The sequence below is a fragment of the Musca autumnalis genome, unplaced genomic scaffold (genome assembly GCF_047663935.1).
Source record: "Musca autumnalis isolate F117 unplaced genomic scaffold, ASM4766393v1 scaffold_5, whole genome shotgun sequence".
Lineage (NCBI taxonomy): Eukaryota > Metazoa > Arthropoda > Insecta > Diptera > Muscidae > Musca > Musca autumnalis.
Genome location: NW_027412088.1, coordinates 2,442,717 through 2,469,083, shown reverse-complemented (window position 1 = coordinate 2,469,083; position 26,367 = coordinate 2,442,717). Strand labels below are relative to the sequence as shown.

At 34.5% G+C, this 26,367-nt stretch overlaps 1 protein-coding gene across 13 annotated transcripts in view; it reads left to right on the top strand.

The window, feature by feature from the left end:
* Positions 1-19,681, top strand: part of LOC141406749 (nose resistant to fluoxetine protein 6-like) — an 81,681-nt gene extending 62,000 nt beyond the window's left edge. For all 13 annotated transcript variants that reach the window (XM_073992751.1, XM_073992747.1, XM_073992745.1 and 10 more), the window contains 6 exons: positions 6,699-7,089; positions 17,096-17,951; positions 18,012-18,131; positions 18,201-18,446; positions 18,509-19,055; positions 19,131-19,681. In XM_073992751.1, coding sequence (XP_073848852.1) covers positions 6,723-7,089; positions 17,096-17,951; positions 18,012-18,131; positions 18,201-18,446; positions 18,509-19,055; positions 19,131-19,298 — 2,304 coding nt within the window. In that variant the 5' untranslated portion in view covers positions 6,699-6,722 and the 3' untranslated portion in view covers positions 19,299-19,681. The remainder of the gene's footprint in view (positions 1-6,698; positions 7,090-17,095; positions 17,952-18,011; positions 18,132-18,200; positions 18,447-18,508; positions 19,056-19,130) is intronic.
* The last annotated feature ends 6,686 nt before the right edge of the window (positions 19,682-26,367 follow it).

Genomic DNA, 26,367 nt, shown 5'->3' with positions numbered 1-26,367 from the left:
TCTTGTTTAAAGGCAATTTTGAAAGTTTTCGTTGATAAAATGGTCATTGCAGATTCAATTTCCTACTGGGATGATTGATGTTCAGTTTGTAATGTCTGATTTACACTAATTATAAATCCTCCACTGGATTAAATAAATCCAGTACAAATCTCACTGCATTTAGATATACATTTGGAGGATTTAAATGACTTACTTACAGAACATTTTTTCCATAAGCCGAACTAAGAAAAGATATCCATTTCTCTCTGTTTGTTGCTTCGCTTTTTGGAATACCGCAATTTTTCGATCTCTTTTCCCACTTGTTTGCTCCATTCTTATGATATGGCCTAGCCAACGCAGTCGTTGCGTCTCGATTCGGTTATCTATACTGATTTCGTTGTATAGCAGATACAGCTCGTTGTTCATACGACGTCGATATTCACTGTCAACGCAGATTGGTCCGTAGATCTTTCAAAGAATTTTTCCCTCAAACACACCAAGCACTGCCTTGTCTGCTTGCGCAACTACCCAGGCTTCGGAACCATACATTAGCACGTGTAGTATCAGTGTTTTGTAAAGCGTTGTTTTTGTTTGACGAGGTGTAACTTTGTTTTTAAACTGCTTACTTAAACCAAAGTAGCATCTGTTGGCCAATACAATTCTTCTTCTTATTTCACAACAGATGTTGTTTGTTGTGTTTACTACCTCAGAATTATAGGAACCAACTTCAACAGTTGGTACGATTTCTATGGATGCATTGCGTGTCAACACCATCAACTTAGTCTTCTGGCTGTTTACCGCCAGACCCAATTTAGCAGACCTTCATAAAGGTATCGGTTACTTCTTTTACTGTCTATATCATCAGCATCCGCAAGTAACATGTGGCTATTGGTGTAAATTATGCCATTTGTTTTAACGTTTGCCTCTCGTATAACCTTTTCCAGCAGGATGTTGAAGGGACGAGGAGTGCTTTCATTAAGCAATTGGGCTAGTTGAGTGGAATATGCTGTGGCTATCTTTTGTGTTTGCAGCCTACCGATGTCCAACTTCCGTGTTGTGTCTGTTTGTACATTATTTGCTACGTATAATCTGGTATATACCATTGCTGCAACAAGGTGGTGGTCCGAGTCTATGTTTGCACCTCGGAACGATCATACATCCAACACGCTCGATGAATGTCTTCCATCTATCACAACGTGATCAATTTCATTTCTTGTTCTTTGCCAGGTCCCTTATGCATATCGAGATGCTTAAATGTGGTACTGCTAACTACCATGTTTTTTTGCCGCTTCGAAGTTTATCTGTCTTATTCCTTTGTCAGATGTTTTACTATGGAGACTGAATTTTGAGCCTGACAAAACTATGCATTTTGACACGAAGGCTTCAAGCATTTGGGTCCCCATAACCCCAAAAGTGGAAGTGATGTGGAAAAATGCCGTTACACATGTCTTCTTATTTTTGGTCTTCTGTCATGCTGTGGTGTCAGAATCAGGGTTTCGGAGCTGAGTCTACGAGTCGTAGTCGAGCCATATTGCTGGAGTCCGAGTCGAAAGATAACTATGTTAAACTCAGAGGATGAGTCAGACAATATTTACTATAATTTGTTCTCTCCTTGTAATTTTTATTTTTTTTACCGCTACAACATGAAATAAGCGAAACGAAAAATTATTAACACATCATTAATTTATTGACATTAACAAACCGAATGCATATTTCTAACTTTTATGCTGTTGCTGCATTCCGCTGAAAGATACAGCAGAAACGTTGTGGATATTTAAAATTATATTTTACATTATTTAATTTTCTACAATAAGTCCCATATCGTCACCATAAATGCCAGAAGACGTAACCCACAAATCCAAAACTTTACAGGAGAAGCAAAAAACCTTATAAAATGAAAACCTGTTTTATAAAATATCAATCTTATAAGGACGAATATTTGGAGTATTATCAATCCTCTACGAATGGGAATAAGTTGTGAAACCAAAACTACTGAAGCGCTTGGTGTTGGGATCATCCATTACAACAAAATCTGCAATGTTATGCCATTTTCCGAAATGCCATTTCATTAATAGGAACGTTATTTTTGAACGTAGAAGCTTGAAATTTGGCCAGAGCATGTATTTTAGCTTTATGTATCGGATTCCATCAAAAAACGAATTTCGATTTTCATGTGGGTAACGTCTTCGGGCATTTATGTTGACGATATATAATTTTATTTAATATATTAATTAATAATATTAATTAAAAATGGTGTGTGCCGGACCTTATTTGCTATTTAAATGGAATAAAAGTTATTATAGTCAATAATAGGTCAAAGGTCATCCGTTCGTGCAACAGAAAATTATTTAATGAGGAAAGTGGTTCAAAGTAGTTTGTGCGAGACCTTTTTATACCCTCAGCCTTTAGGCTAAGGAGGGTATATACACTTTGATACGATGAAAATGTGCCTCATCGAAATAATGGTTTTAGACCCCAAGTATGTTTGGACGAAATGTGTTTCAGACAATTTGGAGTCGATCTAGCCATGTCCGTCCGTCTGTCTGTCTGTCTGTCCTGCTGGCTGGAGCGCACGATAACTCTCGAGCGGATGAACCGATTCGGTTCAAATTTTGGCCTTCGTAATATTTTGCCCAAACTTAGTTTAAGTTCGAAGATGAGCTACATCGGTCCACTACTTCCGGTACCTCCCCCACAAATGTTCGAAAATGTTCGGAAAGTTTGTGCGCACGATAACTCCTGAAGGGAGTGACCGATTTGGTCCATTCTTTGTATAGCGTAAACTTTCTACCAGAGTAATGTGAGGTTACAATATGGTCTCAATAGGTCCACTCCTTCGGGTACCTCCCACACAAAATTTCAGAAAAGTTCAGTTTAGGGCCATTTCTCGTATCGCTTTGATTTTTGTTTTAGCAACTTGTATTCACTGCCCTCCATACGACGGTACAAGTTTCATCAGGGGCAAGTCCATACTTCCTGAGAAAATAGCATGAAAGTTGCAAAAAACCCCTATGACACCGTGTGAGGTGGTTGGAGCGCAAGATAACTCTCGAACGGATCTGCCGATTCGGTCCAAAATATGGCCTTAGTAATATTTTGTCCAAACATAGTTTAAGTTTGAAGATAAGCCAGATCGGTCCACACCTGCAGGTACCTCCCCCACAAAAGTTAAATAAATGTTCGGAAAAATTGTTCGTACGGTAACTCTTGAAGGGAGTGGCCGAATTGGTCTACACTTTACACATTCTAATATATCTACCAGATATAGATCAGGTTCAAATATGGACTATATTTGTCCACTCCTTCCGGTACCTCCCACACAAAATTTCGGATAAGTTCACTTTATGACCTAATATCGAATCACTTTGATCTTTGTTGAAGCAAACTTACATTCGCTGCCTCAATTACGATGGTAAAAGTTTTTTAGGGGCAAGTCCCTACATTTTTAAAACCCCCTAAATACATACGTATTTGGGGAAAAAATGGTTTCAATATACACAGGCTGAGGGTATATATCTGTCGGCAAAGCCGACTGATACTTTTTTACTTGTTAATACTTAAATAGAATAAACGCTATTTTAGTCATTAATAGGCAAAACCTTATTTAATTGAGCAATAGAATCATGTTTGCATGAAGATTTACATATTTTGTGTAGACTCTACCAGTTTTTTTCCTACTCAGCATTTTCAATGGTGCGCAGAATGGATGGTCCCATTTCACTTATATACACATGTCCATAGTTTTATAGTGTATGCTATTTAATAGAACTAGTCTTCTCAAGTTGATTGCATTTTTCATCTTTATTTTTTAAACTGAAATCAATCATCAACGATGCTATGCTGCCTCGATTAATATCAGCATATTTTCAACATAAACTGTTAGAGATGTAATTTGGGTCGTTGTTAATTGCCGACCAAAGCTGGTAAATGGGCAAATGGATATATTGACAAATAGCAACACAGCCATTAGGTAAATAAGGTGAACCTACCTCAGTGCGTTCCCCTAAATTAAAAAAAAAAACAAACAAACATCGCCAACAGCTTCGATGTCTATGTCGTAATAATTGACAGTGGAGCTCAATCTGTTCCCCGGTATATCTGAAGGGTGACTAACCGGTTTTCATTGAAAAAAAAAAAAACGCTTGAGCACGAATCTTTCGCTGCAGCCATGGATGCCCCACAGCGAGTGAGGGATCCACAGTAAATGACGTTTGATCAAATGGTAGTCGAATTAACGAAATAAATGTTGAATAAAACGCTTGTGTGTATGAATGTGCGAAACTGTGTTTACGTCGCTTTTCAGTGCGTTGAAGTGTGAGGCCTGTAAATATGTATGTACATATTAACGAGGTGATGCTGCCAACTGCCGTTGCTGAGCGCGTCAAGTCTTTCTTTAACAAATTCAAGGTCAATTTAAATGAGATCGAATTCGAGTTCCATTTCGAATATTTTCAAGTTGCTTTAAGAAGATGGGATTGAATGGATTTCGTTGTTTGCGGTTAATGGCCATCAGTCATCTGCATAAATGTAAATTGTTTTTTTTTCTTCATTCAAAATGAAAACAAATATTGGATTTCTTTTACAAATTTAGATATACAAAGCAAATCACCTACACTTGCACATGCGCGCTATTGTGTTCCCCCTCTTAGTTATAACCATAATATGGTGGTTTTTCTTAAAATTTAATTTTAGGCTACTAGTTATACGACCTTCCTCGCCAAATTTGTTAACAAGAAATGCTAATTTCAATACGCTTATATAGAAGCATAGAATCTGTACACGAAGGTTTGATGTTCACAATTACAAATCTGCATCTATATTTAGATGTGTCCAGTATTTCTAGCAGTTTTTATGTGATAAATCTGAACCCGTCGTTGTAATTTTTAATTTATACCGAATTCGAGTTATACAAAATTCCATTGCTAAATATGACATTATTTATCATTATAAAGGTTATTAATCAAAAAGTAAGTAAACAAGTAAAAAAGTGTCAGTCGGCTTTGCCGACAGAGATATACCCTCAACCTGTGTGAAGGTACCCTAAAGAGAAGATCGATATGGACTATTTTGAAAGTTAAACTACATTTGGATAAAATATTAGGAGATCTTTGGATCCTGTTGGACCAAATCGGCATGCCCGTTTTAGAGATATAGTGCGTACCATTTTAGTGACATTTAAAGCCTTTGTGGAGGAGATAACCGAAGGAGTGGACCGGGGGAGGTTCCTAAAGGAATGGACCACTTTGGAAATAAATGGGTCCTATTTTGGGAGTCATTCCTTTCGATAGATATCGCGCCCACCAGTTATTTCAGTCGGTCACCATATAATTTAGACCTTTGGACCATTACATCAGGAAACACGTAAAACATATTATCGCTGTAAACAGGGGCACTAGGAGTACCTCGAACAGGCCCTTAACCGTACTTAAAGAAAATGTTGAACATTTGTGTGTGTTGTACCCCCAGCAGTGGACCGATAGGTCTCACTTTTGAACATAAGCTAAGTTTGGACACAATATTTCGAGGTCCAAATTTGGAACAAATCCGAGATATCGCGCGTACATTTTAAGGAATATTTTCGAACTTTGGTGGGGGAGGTACCGGAAGAATTGGACCTGTAAGCACCACCTTCGAATTTTATTAATATTTGAAGAAATCCTACGATATTACGATATGCAAATTGTGGACCGACTCAGTATTCGGGTCGAGAGTTGTCGTGCCCACCAGTCACTACACTTGCTGGCTGTAGGAGCTTTTTACAGCTTTCGGGTCATTTTCTCAAGAAGTATGGACTTGCCACTCAAAAAATTTGTATCATCGTAATAGGGACCTTGAGTGCAACCTGTTGCAAGAAAAATCAAAACGATTCGAGAGGATGTCCTAAACTGCTCTTTTGCAAAGTTTTGAGTGTAAGGTTCCCTAAGGAGTTGACATATATAGTCCATATTATAATCTGATTTATGTCTCGTAGAAATATCACGATATGCAATGTATGAACCAAATCGGTTACTGTCATCGAGATGTATAGTGCGCACCATTTTAGCAAAAAGTTTTGAACTGTTGTGGGGAGGTACCCAAAGGAGTGGACCGATATGGCCCATTTTAAAACTTGATTTAAGTTTGGGCAAAATATTACGACTGCCAAATTTTGGATCGAATTGGTTTCTCCATTGGAGAGATATCTAGCGCCGCATCCACTAAACATGGTGCTTTGCCGGGTTTCTACAGCTATCTGGCCGTTTTCTCAGGAAGTATGGACTTGACCCTGAAAAACCTTGCACCGTCATAATGGGACCAGTTGTTACAACAAGAATCAAGACGATTCGAAAGGAGGTCTTAATCTTCACTTTTTGAAATTTTGTGTGGGAGGAGTAGACCGATGGAAATATAAGGATATGCAAAGTATGGGCAAATTGGTTAGTCCCTTCGAGAGTTATCGTGCGCATGTTCTTCTATTTAAAAAAAAAACATTCGCTATAAAAATGGCAGTTATTTGCAGTGGCATGTTTTTGTCGGATTAACATTCTTTATTAGGATTTATTTGACGTATAAGCAATGGAATTGACATTTGAAATCCAGAGGATTTACTAAATCCTCAACATATACTGAAATGTACCAGTTTCTTGAAAATGGAAGTTTATAAACATTTTTGGTAAACTTAATATCAATTTTAACGGAGTGTTAACCCAATTTTATTTTGTATTTTTGTGTTTTTACAGAGGTCCATTAAATCTGCCGCAACGATGAGCAATCGAAATGTTTTTACGATTTCATTGTGGGTCACGGCCGTGGTAATATTACTTTCAAATTATCCCATATATTCTAACGGTAGTCGGCAAAATGTCAGTTTACTTCTGAACCAAAATAGTTCCGTATTGGAACCGTACACGACAGCGAAGAACGACACATTGGAAACAGGGGTCAATGGCATGGAGGATGTCGTAAATTACAATCTTATAGCTCCCAGATACGAGGATCATTTGGAGAGATCATCCATAATATACGGCTTGGTAAAGGTGGCCAATGAAAGCAATGTGAACCCCAGCTGCCACAGACATTTGAAGAACATTCGCCGAGGTATATTACGTAAAGAGCCCTGGGCTATCAAGGGTAAGTACAAAAACTTCATATATTTATATATTTATACATATACATATATGTACATACATACATTCAGTGTCCGACATAATTATTCACTCAAAACTACATGTCATGTTCTGTTGTCAATATTTTATAACAAAGGTTTCGTTTTTATCTATCGTCTATTTAATTGTAGCATGGGGATCGTGTATCATCTTACATAGTCGTATGAGTTTTGCTGCAACACCGAATTTAGACATGGCTTGGAATACCTTTGAACGTACATGACCTTTTATGCGACAAAGTGTCGATCTGCTTCCCCTGAGTCTTGTTCAGAATTTGACGCAAAGTGAAAATCTGACCAAAGCTTTCATTGCTGAATTCGATTTTATAGGCCATGCCCTATGAAATAGCTTTACAGATATAGCTATACCACCGTCTAGTATTGATTGATCCTCTCTAAAGAAGAAAACTACTGCATCATTGATTTTTACTTGTTTGGTAGAATTTTCAGACTTTGTTCAGTAGGCCTATTCTGTAACTTTTATCGATTAAAAAGTTGTTAAAATTTCTTTTGTTTTTGTAACAACTACAAAACAAACAAATGAAATTGTTGTAAAATAAACAATGAGTGAAGTTGTTAAAAAGTTACAGAATAGGCCTACTGTTTTTTTTTACACTGCATGTTTTTCACTCCTTCCTTTTTCCCGATGTCCTTCATGTGCGCTATGTTTTGCAACTGTCTGCGTAGCAGTCCTACATAACGCTATTGGTCGCACCATGGGTCCCTTGGTGGAGATCACTTGCACCCAAGTATGGATTTTAATATATAATACGAGGGTTGCACGATAACTTTCGATTTACCATCAAAAATAGTTTTATTGTTTTCTTAAGTAGTCCCCAGCATGATTTATACACTTTTTCATGCGCTCAAACCAATTGTTGAAGCACTTTTTCCATTCCGATTGAGACACCTCCAAAACATGGTTTTCGAACGCTTCAACAGCATCTCCTGGCTACGAAAATCGTTGAAATGGTGCACAATGATTCGTCTTCTCTTGTTCGTTTTTCGAATTTCTCTGGAGACTTCAGACAAACAAAATGTAGTGTTCCACTCAGAATTAACCGTGTATAACTTTCGTTGGATTTGGCTCGCCTTAGGAGACTCCCACGGTCGATTGCTATTTTGTATTTTTTGAGCGATTGTCTAATTGTACTGGATCTAACGAGAAGAACTGATTTTTTTGATCTGGGGTTCATGCTATATCAAATGTAAGTTCGTGGAAGATGTCCATGGATGTCTCTATCTCACCGGATATAACATGGTGATTTAGCATTACCCGAAATGTTCACAAGTAAATTCAATTTCTTTCTGCCAAGTGATTTTTGGAAGTCACTGTACACAACACATGCTCGTATGTCAAACTGTCCTTTAGGCCTATTCTGTAACTGTTAACAACTATCGATATTTTTTTAAATTTCTTTTGTTTTTGTAACAACAATAAAACAAACAAATGAAATTGTTGTATAAGAAACAATGAGTGAAGTTGTTAAAAAGTTACAGAATAGTGTAAGGTGGTACAATAATACCATCTGTAGGGATATTCTGTAAATTTTTAAGAACTTTATAGCCCGTTTCCACGGTACGTCGTTCGTTCTCTATTCGTTGTTCGACCCATAACTACGAATAAATTACTTATTTCCCCACACAAAATTCTATGAACGTACGACGATTTTTTTACGTTTTTCGATTATGCCTTGTTCAGACTGACGGTGTTTCCCTCTCTATTCGTTGTTCGACCCCAAATTACGATGTAATTACTTCATTTCCCATACAAAATATTGAGAACGAACAACGATTTGTGTACATTGTTCAAATTAAATTACTCTCAGAACGACGATAAAATATGTCCCATCTCTAACAAATGAGAGAATTTATCGAAATAAATTAATTATGACATGAAAAATACAAAATTGAAAAATTTATTAAAAACCCAAACATTTTTGGAAAAACTGCAAAATATGAATGAAAAGTAAACGGTTTAACGACTAGTATACATTCAAATCATAGCAAATTTTGTCTTCTCTTTCATTGCATTCCCATTTCTTGTCCATCGTTTCAAATTCGCGTACAAATTTAGAAACAAAAATCAAATGCCTGCCGGAAAGTCTGTATACCTAAAAGTTATTTTGGCAGGTCTCTCTCTCTCGATAGTTTTTAAAATAGAAAAATTTGAAAATATGCTGAAAACACCAAAATTGTGAGAAAAAATAGAAAACATGAATGAAACTAAAATTATTTAATATTAAATAGATATCTGAAAAAGGACAAATATTTTTTCAGTTCATATTAATTAACTTTACTCGTCTTTTGGCTGAAACTTTCTTTAAAATCAGTAAACAAAAACTATGAAAATATGAATCATGTTGCTGTGAATGATGTACCATGTCGTATGAACGGGTTAATTCGTGTACGTAATTATGAGAACGAACGACGTTATTCAAATGCTGGTATGAACATGACATTAGAAATACTCTATGAACAACGAATAAGTATGTCCCATCCCTAACAAATGAGAGAATTTATCGAAAAAAATAATTATGACATGTCTAAATTCAAAATTGAAAATTTTTTTGAAAACACAAAAATTTTTAGAAAAAGGGAAAAAGATGATTGAAAATTAATGAACTAAACATTTTATATAGATGCAGAAGGAATATGGTTGTGTTTCCTTCTTAATTCCACACACATTTCTTGTCCATTAGTTCAAAATCGCGTAAAAAATCAGAAACAAAAAGGAAACAAATAACTGAAAGTCTGTATACACAAACATTGTTTTGACATGTCTCTCTCTCTTTAATTTTGAAAATAGAAACATATAAAAATATATTGAAAATACAAAATTATTCAGAATTTATGGAAAAAATGAAATGTGATTAGTTAAATATAGAAGATACATTTGAAGGAAAGTCTATTGCATTTCCTATTCATTTAATGTATATTTTATGTGTTTTCGGTTCAAATTTTCGTGAAAACAAGGAAACAAAAATGAAGGAAATTTTGTTTATGTTACTGTTAATTACGAATGGTGTCGTGGAAACTGGTTAATTCGTGTACGTCGTTCGACAGGCGAACAACTGAAATTGAAACGCTCGTGTGAACATGACATTATTCATTGTTTATTTTACAACAATTTCGTTTCTTTGTTTTATTGTTGTTACAAAAACAAAAGAATTTAAACAATACCGATAGTCGTTAAAAGTTACAGAATAGGCCTGCTGGGTGCCTATTCTGTAACTTTTTAACAACTTTACTCATTGTTTATTTTACAACAATTTCATTTGTTTGTTTTATTTTTGTTACAAAAACAAAAGAAAGTTAAACAATATCGATAGTTGTTAAAAGTTACAGAATAGGCCTGCTGATGTCTTAATTTGCTGTCAAAACATATTTTTAATCAAAAATAAATAACAAATATTTCTCTTCTATAAAGAACATACATACATATGTGTACAACAGCATTATTTAAAGGTCGCGAAGAATATTTTACCGTTTTCTTCTACCTTTTGTGGATACTTTGCGCAAAAATGTTTGACAGCAAATGAAGACTACGGTCCACTATGTCGCGACTTCATATTAACTGTGGCAAAAATAAAAGTAGGTGCATCAATTTTGGTACACGTACTTATTGTTGACATACAATCTCGATGACAAAAAACTGCGATGTTCGGTCCACGTTTTGATATAGCCCCCATATAACTGTACCTCCAGATTTTAGGTATTTTGAAGATTTTAGCCTCATTATCACACCGAAATTGCTAAAATTTAGTCTTCGTTGGGGGTATAAAACTTTCCCTTTGAAATTTGTCTGTATATATCCACGCCTTCATATAGCCCCCACAGGACGGTACCTTCCGATTTTCGGCATTTTAAAGGTTTTAGCCTCATTATCAAACCGAAATGGCTGACAATTGGTATTTAGTCTTCGTTGGGGGTATATAACTCTCCACCTGAAATCCGTCGGTGTAGAGCCTCACCTTCATATAGCCTTCATTATTTTGAAGTTTGTTCCCTCAATATCCACCCGAAATGTCTGCAATTTGGTGTTCAGTCTTCAGTTTTTTTGTGGGCTTATTGAATATGTCGAAATCTTGTTTTCAAAAATGAGCATTTTTCTTTAAAAACGTTTTTTGACCGATTAGTGGTCGAAAACGGCAATTTTTTTTTAAATATAATGTTGATTTCCGCTGTTCACCATTTTTTAATGTATATTTTTAAAAGTCTCTCATCCAAAAGCAAGATTATTAGGTACTTAATAAGGCCACACGAATTTATGATGATCGGTCCATTCGATTTCAAGCTTTTGTGGACACCGCAAAACATTTATATAAAAAGGGGGTAACTCCCTAATGATGTGGTCACTGAAAAAGAGAAATAACATGTTCGTCTGCTAACCTCTGCAGCTGGCACCTTTATACATTTGAAGTACTCACTTTACACTCTTATACAATTTTTTTTCTCACTCCACTAATTTTCAAATTTAGTTTACAAAATCGATGTACTAAGAACTACAGACTTGGGAACCTGTAAACACCATATGATCACTATTTACTTCTAAACAAAAGTAAATCCACGCTTATTACATTCAAAGCAACATTTATTTTAGAACGATACATTACTTTAAATATGAAAATATTGGAGCATAATAAAAATTATTAATTTTAGTAAAATAAGGACAAAAAAAGCATATTTCCAACAATTATCGGGTTTGAACCTTCACATCGACAAAACTACTTGACAAATCAATACCATAATTCAAATTCTTTCAAATTGAAATGTTTACAATCAATTCTCATCAATAAATTTGTATTTCGAAGTACTTGGTTTTGACCATTTTTGGCCACAGTCGTAACACTGTGCGGCCTGAGTTCGCCTTTTGGACCACCTTCTTAAATTCGCCTTGGTCCTGAGCATGGTACAATCATTACAAGGTAGGCCACAGCAAACGACAGGTCCCTTATTGTTTCAAATCAGTGTACACAATTTGTGTATGTTGGTGCATTATTTTAAAAGATATGACAAAATATTTTAAACATATTAAAATTCATTGAAACGAAAATTTTTATTCCAACATTTGGTGTGTCTTTTTACTTACTAAATGTTGCTGAAACAACATTTTCAGCAACTTTTCCTTTATACAACTGTCAAAATTTGAAACATTTGTAATAATTATTACAAATTATCGAGTAAGCAGACACACTTATTAATTGAAATGAAATTCCTTAACATTGAGATGAAACAATTCTTTGAATGTATATAGAAGCAGACTCTGTAAAGAAAACATGGCCTCCCATTAATTTTTCGCGTGTTTAGTTAATGATCCAAAAATCAAGAAAAAAGTACAACCTGTTGCATATTTATTTATAGTAATTCTGACAGAATAAGCAAATACACTCAGGCCTTATTTTTCGCAATAATTTCGAACCTGTCCTACCTTCTAGATTATTAGGTGTGTCTTTTTACTTACTAAATGTTGCTGAAACATTTTTTTCAGGAACTTTTCCTATATACAACTGTCAAAATCGGCAACATTAGTAATAATTATTACTAATTATCACGTAAAAAGACACAGCTATTGTACCATGGTAATTCTGACAGAATAAGCAAATACACTCAGGCCTTATTTTTCGCAATAATTTCGAACCTGTCCTACCTTCTAGATTATTGTACCATGGTCCTTAGGCCATGTTTATATTATAACCTTTTTCAGGGTTAACCTTCATAAATAGGATTTATTTGACGTATACGCAAAGGAATTGATATTTGAAACGCAGTAGGTTTCTTAAATCCGGTTATATATAAACGTACTATTAGTTCAGGCAAAGGTTCATTTAGTAAGCTTATCCAGAAAGCGAATTCAGGCTTTAGTCTTCATTTACTGCCAAATATTCTTCGCGAAGCTTAAACAAATATGTTGTACACATATATTCTTGATAGAAGTGAAATATTTGTTATTTATTTTTGATCAAAAAATATGTTTTGACAGCAAATCAAGACCTGAATTCGCCTTTTGGGTCACCTGGTAATTACATCCTGGTTTAGGCTAAAAACTAAGGCATATTTATAGAAGGTAGAAGTGACAATCAGCTTTAGTTCAGTTTTTTGTAAATTGGGTTTTCGAAATGTAATAGGGTCTACTCATGAAATTTTAAACTTCGAAATTAAATACCATAAAATACTTATTTTCATCCAAAATGTGTAATAAAAAGGAGCTACGTCAGTTATATTTACATATTGATTTAAATTTGTTCTATTTAAGAGGATTTTCAAAATGTATTTATGTTTTTTTTCAGAGAAAATTTTAAGAACGATGCTATTATTTTTATGGTAGCAAATTTCGAAGTTTCAAATTTGATGAGTAGACCCTATTACATTTTGAAAACCAAATTTACAAAAAAGTAAAAATGCAGCTGATTGAGCTGATTCTCACTTCTACCTTCTATAAATGTGCCTTTGAACAGACGACAATCTTCCTTTAAAACATATGTTTTAGATGTTTCTACACACTTTTCAATAATAAGTGTGCCTGCGTACTCGACAATTTGTAATAATTATTACAAATTATTACTGAATGTTGTTTTTTACACAAATGTTCAGTAAAAGAGAATGAATTGAGAAACTTGTTTTGAAAATTTTATTACTGAGAACTTATAATTTTTACTGAAAGAATTTTGTTCAGTAAAATTTTGTAGCTTTAGGCGGTTGTCAAAAGTTTAAAATATTCAAATATCATAATCGGAAATATTAATCAAATTGAAAAATTGTACTGAATGTTGTCTTTTTACTTTTTTAATTTTTTCCTTTGAAAGAGTATAAAATGCTTTACTCTCTAAAAAGAAGTTACTGAGTAATATTTACTGAGAAAGTACAAGGACAAACCTAATATTTTCCATTAATTCTGAAAATTTTGGTATTTTCAATACATTTTTATTTGTTTCTATTTTCAAAATTGAGGAGAGAGACATGTCAAAACAATGTTCGTGTATACAGACTTAAAGTTGTTGGTTTCGGTTTTTGTTTTAAAATTTTTACACGATTTTGAACTAATGGACAAGAAATGTGTTTGGGATTACGAATGAAACACCGCCTTCCTCCTTCTGCACGCACTGAAAGAAAAAGCTACGTAATGTGAATGAAATCCTACGTTGTATCAATGAAATTTGTCATTGATTTTGAGCCAACGTAGAGCTTCATTGAATAAATGTAAAAAGTTTCATTGAGATACAATTAACGCAATTGTTCATTAATGCAATGAAACTCCTTCATTTATGCAATGAAACTTTTTCGTTAATGCAATGAAACTTTTTCATTAATGCAATGAAAATTTTCCGTTAATGCAATGAAACTTTTCCGTTATTGCACAAATTGATAACAAATTAACTTACCTCCAACTTTTGCCGCTGAGTCATCCCCTTTGTACGTCCACGATTTTTTTATCTCCATTGCAACTATAAATGAAAATTAAAAAAGTAAATAAACGAACACATAAAGACTACAAAAAATAATTTAACCAATATTTGAATTTTCATTTTACATTATTAAACACTTCATACTTACTTTCAGCGAAGTTAATTATCCTTTTGAGCGTTGTCATCTGTAAGCAAAATTGAAAACCATAAAACAATTTTTTGTAATTTATCTGGTTTTCTTTCTAAACATTAACTTACCTTTAATTTTCGCCGTTGGACAGAAAACTATACAACAATACATTTTCTTTTTCTAAGTGAGAGATGCTTCGTTGGCCAATGGTAACAGTTTCTCCGACATTCCACTCATCTTTAGATTTTCTATTGAATGCTTCCATTACAAGAAAAATATAAATGAAAATTCACTTATAAGAACAACTGAACACCTAAAAAATAATATTTACATTTTCTTTTCATGTTAAACACATCACAGTTTTTAAAGTTGAAAACACCAGACGTAAAATAACTTTTTTTTCATCCGCACTCGACTGTGGTTTAGCGAAAACTAAAACAATGTTCTTGAGCATCGTTTGATGTAGCTAAGAAAGCGGTGGTTGTTTTGCCAACACGTGTTTTTTCCGCTTGTTAAATACTCACACACAACCACAAATGGAATTCAATGAACGACAATTCAAACAATAACAAAGAACTGAGAAGAGCATTCTTTTTAATGTGGATGAATATTTATGTATACCATTGATGTCCAAATTCAAAAATGTTTCATTTATTTAATGAAACTCTTTCATTTATCTAATGAAACACTTTCATTTATTTAATGAAACTGTTTCATTAATTTTTAAAGTAAATCAAACACATAGAATATATACATTTCTCGCCAGTTTTTTTAAAAAGATGTTTGCGCACTAGTTTTTTTAGCCCATTCTATTTAGTTTGAATTCAAAACATACATATTTTTCTTAAATTTATAGAATTTAAAAGTTTCATTGCATCAATGAAATCCGTTTCGTTTATACAATGAAACCAAAAATTATTGAATTTTAAATAACGTTAAGTTTCATTGCATGAATGAAACATTTCATTCTATTAATGGAACGTTTCATAGCATCAATAAAAAATAATCAATGAAACCCGTTCTTTGATACAACGAAGCACTTTTCTTTCAGTGCGTATATAAAAGGTTTAGTTCATTACTTTTTTTCTGAAAATTTTAGCCTTTTCAATAAATTTTTAATTTTTGAATTTAGACATGCCATTATGATCTTGACATGTCATTATGTCTTTGTAAAGAGTCCGGACATTCCAGATGCAGTATAACGCGGGGTACACACCATCAGTTTTGACTGTAGATTTTTGCTCAAATATCGGTTGCTTGCTTGGCCGATCTTTTTGCCAGTCACCAGGCAACAACAAACAGTCCTATTTGATGATGTGTACCCCGCTTAAAGATTGTTCTCTGAGCCGTCCTATTACAACGTCATAATTGTTTTCTTGAGGAAGTCCATACTACCTGAGATAATGATCTGAAAATTCTTAAAAACCTATGGTCACCAACATTTGTGGAGTTTGTATAAATAGACTTCTGAATCTAAAAATTGCTATGATTGCATATTTTTACTTCTTATATAACAAGTAAAAATAGCTAGAAAAATGTAAATGTAATTCGTTTGATCGTAACATTAGGTATTTTTCGGGATGTTCATATTTCCGTAGATGAAGGTACCAAAACCGTGTAACGGATGTAGTTTTTCCTCAAGTATACGATGTTGTTCCGATTCTATAGATATATGTATTTTAAAGGTAGCCGGCAAATCTGATTCTCTATTATTTATTTTGTTATATGCAATTAATTTATACTTAAATAAATAAATGTAATAAATACTTTAGGTAAACACATTTTTAATATAACGTCGGTGTAATGCTTAAGTGTTCCATACGCCATTTTCCCATTTTGAGATAATAGCATTTTAATGTTTGCTTTACAACTGTTAGGAGCGGATTGAAGAAAATATGTATATTTTTTACCAGATTTATTAGTAATAGTATATAGAATATCTTTGCCAAAAGTTAGAGAAATATCTGTTGGAATAAAATAGTTACAGAGAATTGTTTAAAAATAGAATTTTTGATGAATTGTTTTGTTGTAAATCACATGGAACAAAGTGACAAAAAAGTTTTCCCATGTTTGCCTCAATAAATTCAAACCTTCTAGATCGAAAATTAAAGTTCTTATTTTTGGAATGTATTTTTAAATTCGTAAATTATTAAAATATTAATTTCATACCTGGAATGGACTTAAGCTTTCGGACTAATAGGTAGATATCTCGGAAACTAGTTCAGACAGGAAAAAGCCGACCAAAAATTCAGAAAAAGCATACGCGAAAACCCTGGAAACCACCTATATCTCAAATAATCAAAAATGGCGTATGGAACACTTAAGCATGACACAGACGATATGTATTTATATATTGACTACTGAACATGAAATGCGTTTTGAGTGAATCTTTTTACATGTATGTGGATGTATATCAATTTTTTATTATATAAGCAGCTTTGGATGCATCCGGAACTAAGCCACCGGGCTTCCTTTTCGGTCACAACTATTGGTTTGGCAGCAAAGATGGATGTGAGGCTGTGCGGAAGCCGGTGGGTATAACACTATCGGCCAATCATCCACGAATCATGAAACTAGGCATTATCACTGATGTGGCTCCCTTCAATATGGAGTACCGTGTAGTGTATTTGAGACATCATTCACCATGGCAGGTAGAGATCAAGCTGATGACCGAACAAATTATCCATGTTGGATTGTGCTTGCCGACGTCATGCGAGACGGAAGAAATACAAAATCTAATGACTGACTATATCAAAGAGGGTCATTATATTGAAAACGATATTTACGACATACAACCCGAAGTGATGTACGTAAAGGACCTAAAAATGCCATCGGACATTTTTGAAAGAGAAAGTTTCAAATTACTCAGCGTGTGTGTCGCATTTATTTTGGCAATGGTGTTACTGGCATCATATCTAAGAAGTCGACCTCAGACAGATGCAAAATCGCATGTTAATGAAAATGACGCCACGGCGACCATAGCGGAAAATTTTGATGAAGACGACCTACTTTCGTTGTGGAATTTTCCAAAAGTTCGCAATTTTATCATGTGCTTCGATGTACAGGAGAATCTATCGAAAATGTTCTGCATGCGGGAATCTAAACCGACTGAAATTCCCGTTATCAATGGACTGCGCTCCGTTTGTTCTGTGTGGATATTGGCTTTTCATGTGTTGTGGTTCATGTATTTCACCGTTCACAACAAGGCCTTCCTGATCTCCTATGCCGAAAAGACGTTTTTCCAGTACATTAGCTCTGCTCCGTTGTTGGTCGATGTATTCTTCACGATTAGGTATGTTCTCTACACCCTTCACACTGACATCGGGTCAATAATTTTTTTTCTGAATTACAGTGGATTTCTGCAGACCTATAACTTCTTTCGAAATACCAAGAAATTCGAAATGATACGAAACAACACATTTGGCCAGAATGTCAAAGAGTTCCTGAAAATGATCTTCCATCGCTATCTACGGTAAGTTCCAATTCCTTTACCCTCTCCAAGAATCCAATTGAAAAAGGGTTTCTCTTTTGTATTATACAGATTAGTGCCTCTGTACTTGGTGGTTATGGCTGTAGTGGACATACTCTTTGCCTACATTGGTAAGGTATCTGTCTATGATATACACGACAAATTCGACGAGAACTGCGCCAACTATTGGTGGCGAAATCTTTTATTCATCCAGAATCTGTTTGAGCACAATGAAATGTGTGTCAATTGGTCCTGGTCACTGGCATGTGAAATGCAATATTTTCTGCTGGCCACTGCTTTGCTGTTCATCTACACCAAGTAAGTGTTTGACATTTGGAAGAGGTTATCCTCACGCTATTAATTTCCATTTCATTTTCCAGAAATCCCCGTTTAGTCAAGATCACGACTGTGGTGCTTTTGGTTGGTAATATTTTGTGGTCGTATGGTATTGCAATGAACAACATGTTTCAATTATCTTTCGACGCAATGTTTGCAACTGGAACTGTCATTTACATCAGCCCTTTCGTCCGCATCCTTCCGTATATTATTGGATCCATAGCAGGTTGGGTTTTTCTGGAATATAACTTACGTCCTGCCGATTTGACTGAAGTTCAAGAGAAAAGTTGCTGGCATCTGTCGTTATTGGTATTCTTTGTTTGCATGTATTCCACCATTAAACGCGACATTTTTACCATCATGGCCATCACTTTGTTTGTGGTTGGTCGAGTTCTCTTCAGCATGGCCGTCAGTTGGATGATAATTGGCAGTGCCACGGGCCGCAGTACCGTTTGGTCTAGATTTTTGGAGGCGAAGCCTTTCCAACATCTCAATAGGATATCGTATGCCATCTACTTGATTAACCCATTTGTGATTGCCTTATTTTTCGCATTCACAAACAGCAGCACTGATGCAGATCCCCTTATGCTTGTAAGTAGTATTTGAGAGTGTAGACGACAAGAATTTAAGATAACAGATTTTCTTCTTCTTCCATGTATATCTTAGTGTGTTTTGTGTACCGGGTTTACCGTTATCATTTACGTGATATCTGTTATATTCTCGGTTGCCTTTGAAGTTCCATTCTGTAATTGGTCAACCCAACTTCTAAAAGGTAGCAGCAACAAGGTTACCACCAATGGCATCACCTGCAGTTCAAAACCGAAAACCTCATAATAAGTTATTTTAATCCGTAAACAAATGTTAATATCATTGCAACGCATTGTGATCTTTTACTCATTCCCTCATTCATTTAAGAATCGATTAAATTCATTCAACTAAGTCATTAGTAGCCTAGGTGGCCCTTTTTCCAGGGCCTTAATTTAATAACGACAAATAAAACAAAATATGCAATAAGTTTTAAAGGTGTACCTATATGTACATACATGTATACAAATGTATGTAAATGTTATGGAAATATTTATCAGGGATTAGAGCTCATGTCATATACCCGTTAAACAAATCGTATGTATACAATATAATTATGAATGTAAGTGTGTACGATTTTTAAATTAAAAAAATAATAATAATTAATAAATTTTCTAGCAATAATAACAAAATCAGCTTCAAAGTTTAAATTATTCAATAGGAAATACTTGCGAATTATTTCTTATTTTGGAAAATTCCTTTTATTTTCGCTCAAGGACAGATTCCATTACAAAATTACATTTTGAGTACACGCCCCGCCGAAAATTATAACTGTTTTTGATAACAAGATTTTTATGCATGTGTGTGTAAACATGTTTACTAGCAGCAAAACAGGGCTATCATTGTTGTTGCCCTTTTCTTACCAAACCGGAAGAGTGTTGCGTAATTTAGCCAGACCTACAAGTGAATGCACAGCAGTGCGCTCAATTCGCGGTGCATCATCAAGGCTTTGTTGAAACGAGTTCATTGCTATGATGTTTTGATCGATGCAATTTGTTATTATTCACAGTACTGCAGATGCTGTGTATCCATAAAAGCTGTTCGAATGACAATGGCAAATTGTTGGTATTGAGATTTCGTGAATACTTTATTCGTACATAATTTCCAAACGGAGACCAGACAAGTATAAAAGGACTTACTTACACGCCGTTTGCATTAGAGCTTTTTACCGGGTTAATGTGATATAACGTGGTATCTTTGTAATTATCTTTAAATTGGCTGTGTGTAACAATGTGGTTTCAATTACAAAGGAAATAAATAAATTAAATATGTCGAAACCAAAATCCAAGAAAATTGGAAAAAAATCTGCTTATCGATTCTCGATTCTTCTTGCAGGTTCTGGAACAGAGCATATTTCTTCACATACCCAGCAAAATGTTCAATGCCAAAGATGCTATTCAATCATGGGTGCAAGTGATCTGGCATGTCATATTTTTAGCATCTTTATCGATGAATTTTATATGAGGGTGAACACCAAAAGATGCTATTCATGTTGGATACATGTAATTTCCACCTACCCTTAGGCATGACATATTCACGTCTAGTTCGGAAAATGGAAAATGCTGTATTGAAATATGATTTTCATGGTTTTTTTTTATTAATTCAAAGGAATTTGTGAAATAGCTCTAATTAAATTATCATCAAAAAGATTACATCCATAACTGCAGTTTATTGTAGTTTATGCGTGTTCATTTTTCTGCTTTATCTGACTCTGGGTCTATCAGTTGTAAGAATGTGGCTATTTCGATGGTTTGTAACCATAAAGCTACATACTTAAGTTTGTTAGTAGGTTTGGTAGGACAGTTGAAAAGTTGCAGTGTGTCGTGCGGTCCTGTGCTGCATGCTGGGCAGATGTTTTGCACGGTGTCATCAATCATTGTCCTATAGGAATTTAGACGGCTGCACCATCCCCAGCTTATTGAGCCAAAACTACTCTGCTTTGTCCTGACAGCTGACGCTCCTCAGCTGCGATAGATGGTCGATGTTCTCTGAGGGCCGCATTCACACGATAGTTGTTTATTCCATCTGCGACTGCATTCATGTGAATGTTACTTAAACCCACTTGATAGGCTTGTTGATCTAGGGGTTATCTCTTGAACGTTGGACGTCTCCTTCTAGATCATGAAGACTCCTGGTCTGCATGGGTCTGTGGTCTGAATTCTGCTACCATCGACCATGACATTCAACTCCATTGTTCTCAACTATGCCGCCCAGGTGGTGAACAGAGTGGCCGTAGATTTATTGGCTGATACTTGTATATTCCTCGCGTGGAAAAAGGTGGTAAGATCAGACAAAAAGGAGTTCAGCCTTTCACAAATGTCATCAGGGAAGGCACCTGACGCCAAGATCGTACAATCATCTACATACGTTACGATCTCAATACCGTCTGCAGCGGCTGGAATTTAAGAGAGGTATAGGTAAGACAGTTCTCATAATAACTTATTTTAATCCATAAACAAATGTTAATATCATTGCAACGCATTGTGATCTTTTACTCGTTTCCTCATTCATTTAAGAATCGATTAAGTTCATTGAACTAAGTCATTAGTAGCCTAGGCGGCCCTTTTTCCAAGGCCAAGAGAGGTATATGTTACACAGTTCTGGCAATATCACCCCACCTTGGACAACTCCCTGTTTCACTCTACGGGTCATGGACTTCTGAAGTTATACGTACGACTGTCGACCACACATATAATTTATTATCCAAAAAAGGTTTATATTTGTGCCATTGTCTTGCCAATACAGGCATTTGTAAACGTAGGGTTAAAGTGAAATTCAATTTGCACACTAACGCCATCCTAATTTGACAATTTTCTCGAACATTAAAGAAGAAGCATTCCGTTGTCTATATTTAAGTAGTCTATGATAATATATAAGAATACTAGCAAAGTACCCGCTACTTCGTGTGCGGAAAGGATATACAAAACAAATAAAAAATATATAATATAGAACGGTGAACATGGAAAAATTTTTGTACTATTACCTAGTTTAATTGATATTTATTTACATGTAAGTACTATTCGTACTACATAAGTCCGATTTTCCTCACGCCTACACATCAAGAGCCAGCCATAATTGTTGAGATATTTTAATTGGGGTGCTCAGCGCCAAGACGGCTTAACCCACCAACCGCGATCCTCATTTCCAGCTCTATCTGTTCCCCAAAACCATTTATAGTACTATTTAGTACTTTACACTTAAATACGAACCTCCTCCTAATATTTCAAAATTCCTTTACACAATAACAAATTGTACCAAATCCTGTATCATATAGTACAATTCGTATATTTATGGTACATATTTCCTAGATCTGACGTTATTACCAAATAACAACAGTAATCTTAATTCCAAATCTCACGAATCCAGGTCTATTCGTTAGTCCAATACAAAATTGTACCATGCATTGAACCATCTTCGTACCCCTAAGACTACCAAATCCTATTTGTACCAAATTTAGTTCTTTTTATAAGCATAAGTACGAATTTCCAAAACAAACTCCAACAGTCATCTCAATTCCAAATTTCAAGATAGCAGCTTTAGCGGTTCGCTCAAATCCAAATTGTACCAAATTATATACATTTAGTACTTTTTGCACCCATAACCAAAAATTTCCAAAACTACCTCAATCCTACACTTCAACAGGTATTTTAATTCCAAATTTGAGGATTGCAGCTGCATCAGATCACCGAAATCCAAATTGTACCAAATTTAGTACTTTTCGTACCCGTAAGTACAAATTTTCAAAACTACCTCAGGGCTATGTTCAAACAATAATCTTAATTCCGAATTTCAGGATTCCAGATACATCCGATAACTCAAATCCAAATTTAGTACTATTGGTATTCAAAGTACGAATTTCCAAACCTACCTCTATCAACACTCCAACAGCACATTAATTCCAAATGTATCCCATCACTGAAATCCAAATTGTACCAAATTTAGTACCATATAGTACTTTTCCTACCCATAACTAAAAATTTCCAAAACTTTATTAATCCTACACTTCCAAATCTCGGGATTCTTTCACCCAAATCCAAATTGTACCAAATTTGGTACTATTTAGAACTATACGTACCCATGAGTACGAATTTCCACAACTACCTCAACCCTACACGCCAACAGTAATCTTAATTCCAAATTTCAGGATTACAGCTGCATCCGATCACCGTAATCCAAATTGTACCAAATTTAGTACCATTTTGTAATTTTTGTTCCCATAGGTCCGAATTTCCAAACCTACCTCTATCCAACACTCCAACATTAATCTTAATTTCGAAATTCATGATTCCAAATGTATCCGATCATCCAAATCCAAATTGTACCAAATTTGGTAGCATTTAGTACTTTTCGTAGCCATAAGTACGAATATTCAAAAGTATTCCAATCCCACACTCCAATAGTAATCATAATTTCAAATTTCACTATTTCTGCTCTATCCGATCACTCAAATCCAAATTGTACAAGATTTGGTACCATTTAGTACTTTTCGTACCGATAACCGAAAATTTCCAAAACTACCTCATTCCTACACGCTAACAGTAATCTTAATTCCAAATTTCAGAATTAATGCTATATCCGTTCACCCTAATCCAATTTGTACAAAATTTAGTACCACTCAGTACTTTTTGTACCCACAACTATGAATTTAGTACTTTTCGCTGCCATAAGTACGAATTTCCAAAAGTATTCCAAACCCACACTCCAATGGTAATCTTAATTCCAAATTTCAATATTCCAGCTCTATCCGATCACTTAAATTCATATTGTACCAAATTTGGTACCATTTAGTACTTTTCGTACTCAAAAGTACGAATTTCCAAAATACCTCTATCCTACACTCCGACGGTAATCCTAATTTTGAATTTCAGGATTCCAGCTCCATCCGTTCCCCCAAATCCAAATTGTACCTTATTTGGTACTTTTTAGTACCTTTCGTACACATATGTACGAATTTCGAAAACTACCTCCATATCTCACACCTACACTACAACAATAATAGTAATTCCAAATTTCAGAATTCCAGCTTTATCGGTTCGCCTAAATTCAAATTGTACCAAATTTAGTACCATTTAGTACTATTCGTACATATGAGTAAACATTTTCAAAACAACCTCCTATTATCAACTCATCTTCTAAACCTTGATTTTCATTCCAAATTTCAAGATTTTAGCTCTATCCGTTCACGTAGTACCAAATGGTACTAAATTTAGTAACTTTTAGTACTTTTCTTACACTTGTAGTTCGAATATCCAAAAACCCTTTGGTACACCTTTCTTACTCTCCATCAGTGAACCTAGTTCCAAATTTTAGAATTCTATCTCTTCGCGTTTGCCTCATACAAATGGTACCATATTTAATAACTTTTAGTATTTTTCATACCGTTCTAGTTCGAATTTCCAAAAATCCAGCCTTATCTGACACCTTCGGACCAAGAGTAACCCTCACCCAAAATTTCAAGATTCTAGCTTTACCCTTTAGTCTTGCCGTTGATTATCAGTCAGTGAGTCAGTCAGTCAGTCATCATTACTCAACTCTTTTATAAGTCTAGACTAGATGACAATATCGAACCAAAAAAACTGAATTCTTCAGGTTTATTCAAATTAGTAGTGCGATTTTGTAACTAATTATCAACAGAATTACCGACAATTATCGATAATTGTAAATTTTTATTTGCTTATAATTTTGATAGTTAATGAAATTTGTCGATATGTTGCCGATCAAAATGAAGTTTTCGTTAACCCCTACCGGTACCGCAAGTGTTGTCAATTTAATTTTACCGATGTCGGTAACGGCAAAAAAATTTACAGAATACCACTAATGATTGGTTGATTTGAATTTGTGGTCAAATTTTCATTGGTTTGGTGTAGCACACTCTCGGGCGCACTTTTAATTTTAAAACGAACATACCCAGCAAAAAGTTTAATCAGTACAAGTGCCGTTGGAGTACATTTTTTCTATGAGTTAAAATGCATTCAATTTTGCTTCCACAGAACACAGCTAGGATCCAAATCACGGCTTTTGGTGCAGTTTTTTGGATTGAATTTAAAGGCATTCTTCGGATTGTGTTTTTAATCAATCTAAAGATGCGATAAAAATGCAAGCCACTGAAAAATATCCCAGAATAAATAGTATGCATTTATTGTTTGTGTTAAAAATAATATTAATAACTATATTTCATTAACACAAATTATAAAAAAAAAATTCAAATAAATTCAATCGTAACTGAGTTTATTGCCTCTGCTCTCTATTTTATGCCACCGCAATTGATATTGCTTCGTCATCCAAATCCCCTCCAAAAATAATTACCGCCTCGTGAATTACCGCAATGTTCGCAACTCTAATTTGTATTTTATTATTTTTTAACAAATTCTTAGAATATTTGTCACTCTTTTTTTGTATTTGGAAGAAATATCAAAGACGTATAGAAACCAAGACAGAAACAAATGCATTTTTCAAAAACGTATGATAATAGTTCAAAATTTTGGTTATACATGGCTAACCAATTTACTGGATAGATTAAATTTGTTTCTTTACTTCTATTTGTTTTTTATTTACCTCTCGTTTAAATGTGAGTTAAAATTTGTTTCTTGTCAATATTCCAACGCATTTCTGAATTTCTGAGAATAACAGTTTTCGTTCACCCTCTACTTAACACAATGTTTTTATCGTAACAACAGAGGTTAACTCCATCTATCGATAATTTTGCATAATTGCAAAGACATCAAATATAACATTTCCATTGCTACTATGCATCGGCAGATGGCGCTGGGGGTCTAACATAATGTTAATTTACAATATGGTGACATGAATTTATGTTATGCTTGTTTTTGTTGCCGTCGTGTTCTGTTAGTTGTCTGTTATGCACAAACACCCTCTATGGTTTAATAGCAAAATTGAACTGCATTATGCACTATGTCCAATCTTTACAGTTCTATGTATTTGTTGAATTTAACGTAATAGCTTTGTTCCTTTACTTTTTTAATGGTAAAAGTGGTAAAAGAGAAAAGTGTCAAAATTTCTCAAAAGTTCTCTCTCATGAACATTTTTACCAGAAAAGTAAAGGAACGGAAAAATGGTAGATCTGGTAGCAATGTCAAAAAGAAACATAAAATATCAATTTTCGTCTTTCATTTCACAGTTTTTAATTTTGTTTTGTCAGCGTTCGACTTTTTCTTCTGTTTTTCGTCCATTTTTTTTTCTTCGTTGTGAAATAATCGTCAAACAAAAGTCGAAAAATCAGTTCTACCATTTTTTACCCGCAGAAATTTTGCTGGTAGCCTGTGGTAGAAGAGAAAGGCATATGTGCTCTCTCTTCTCT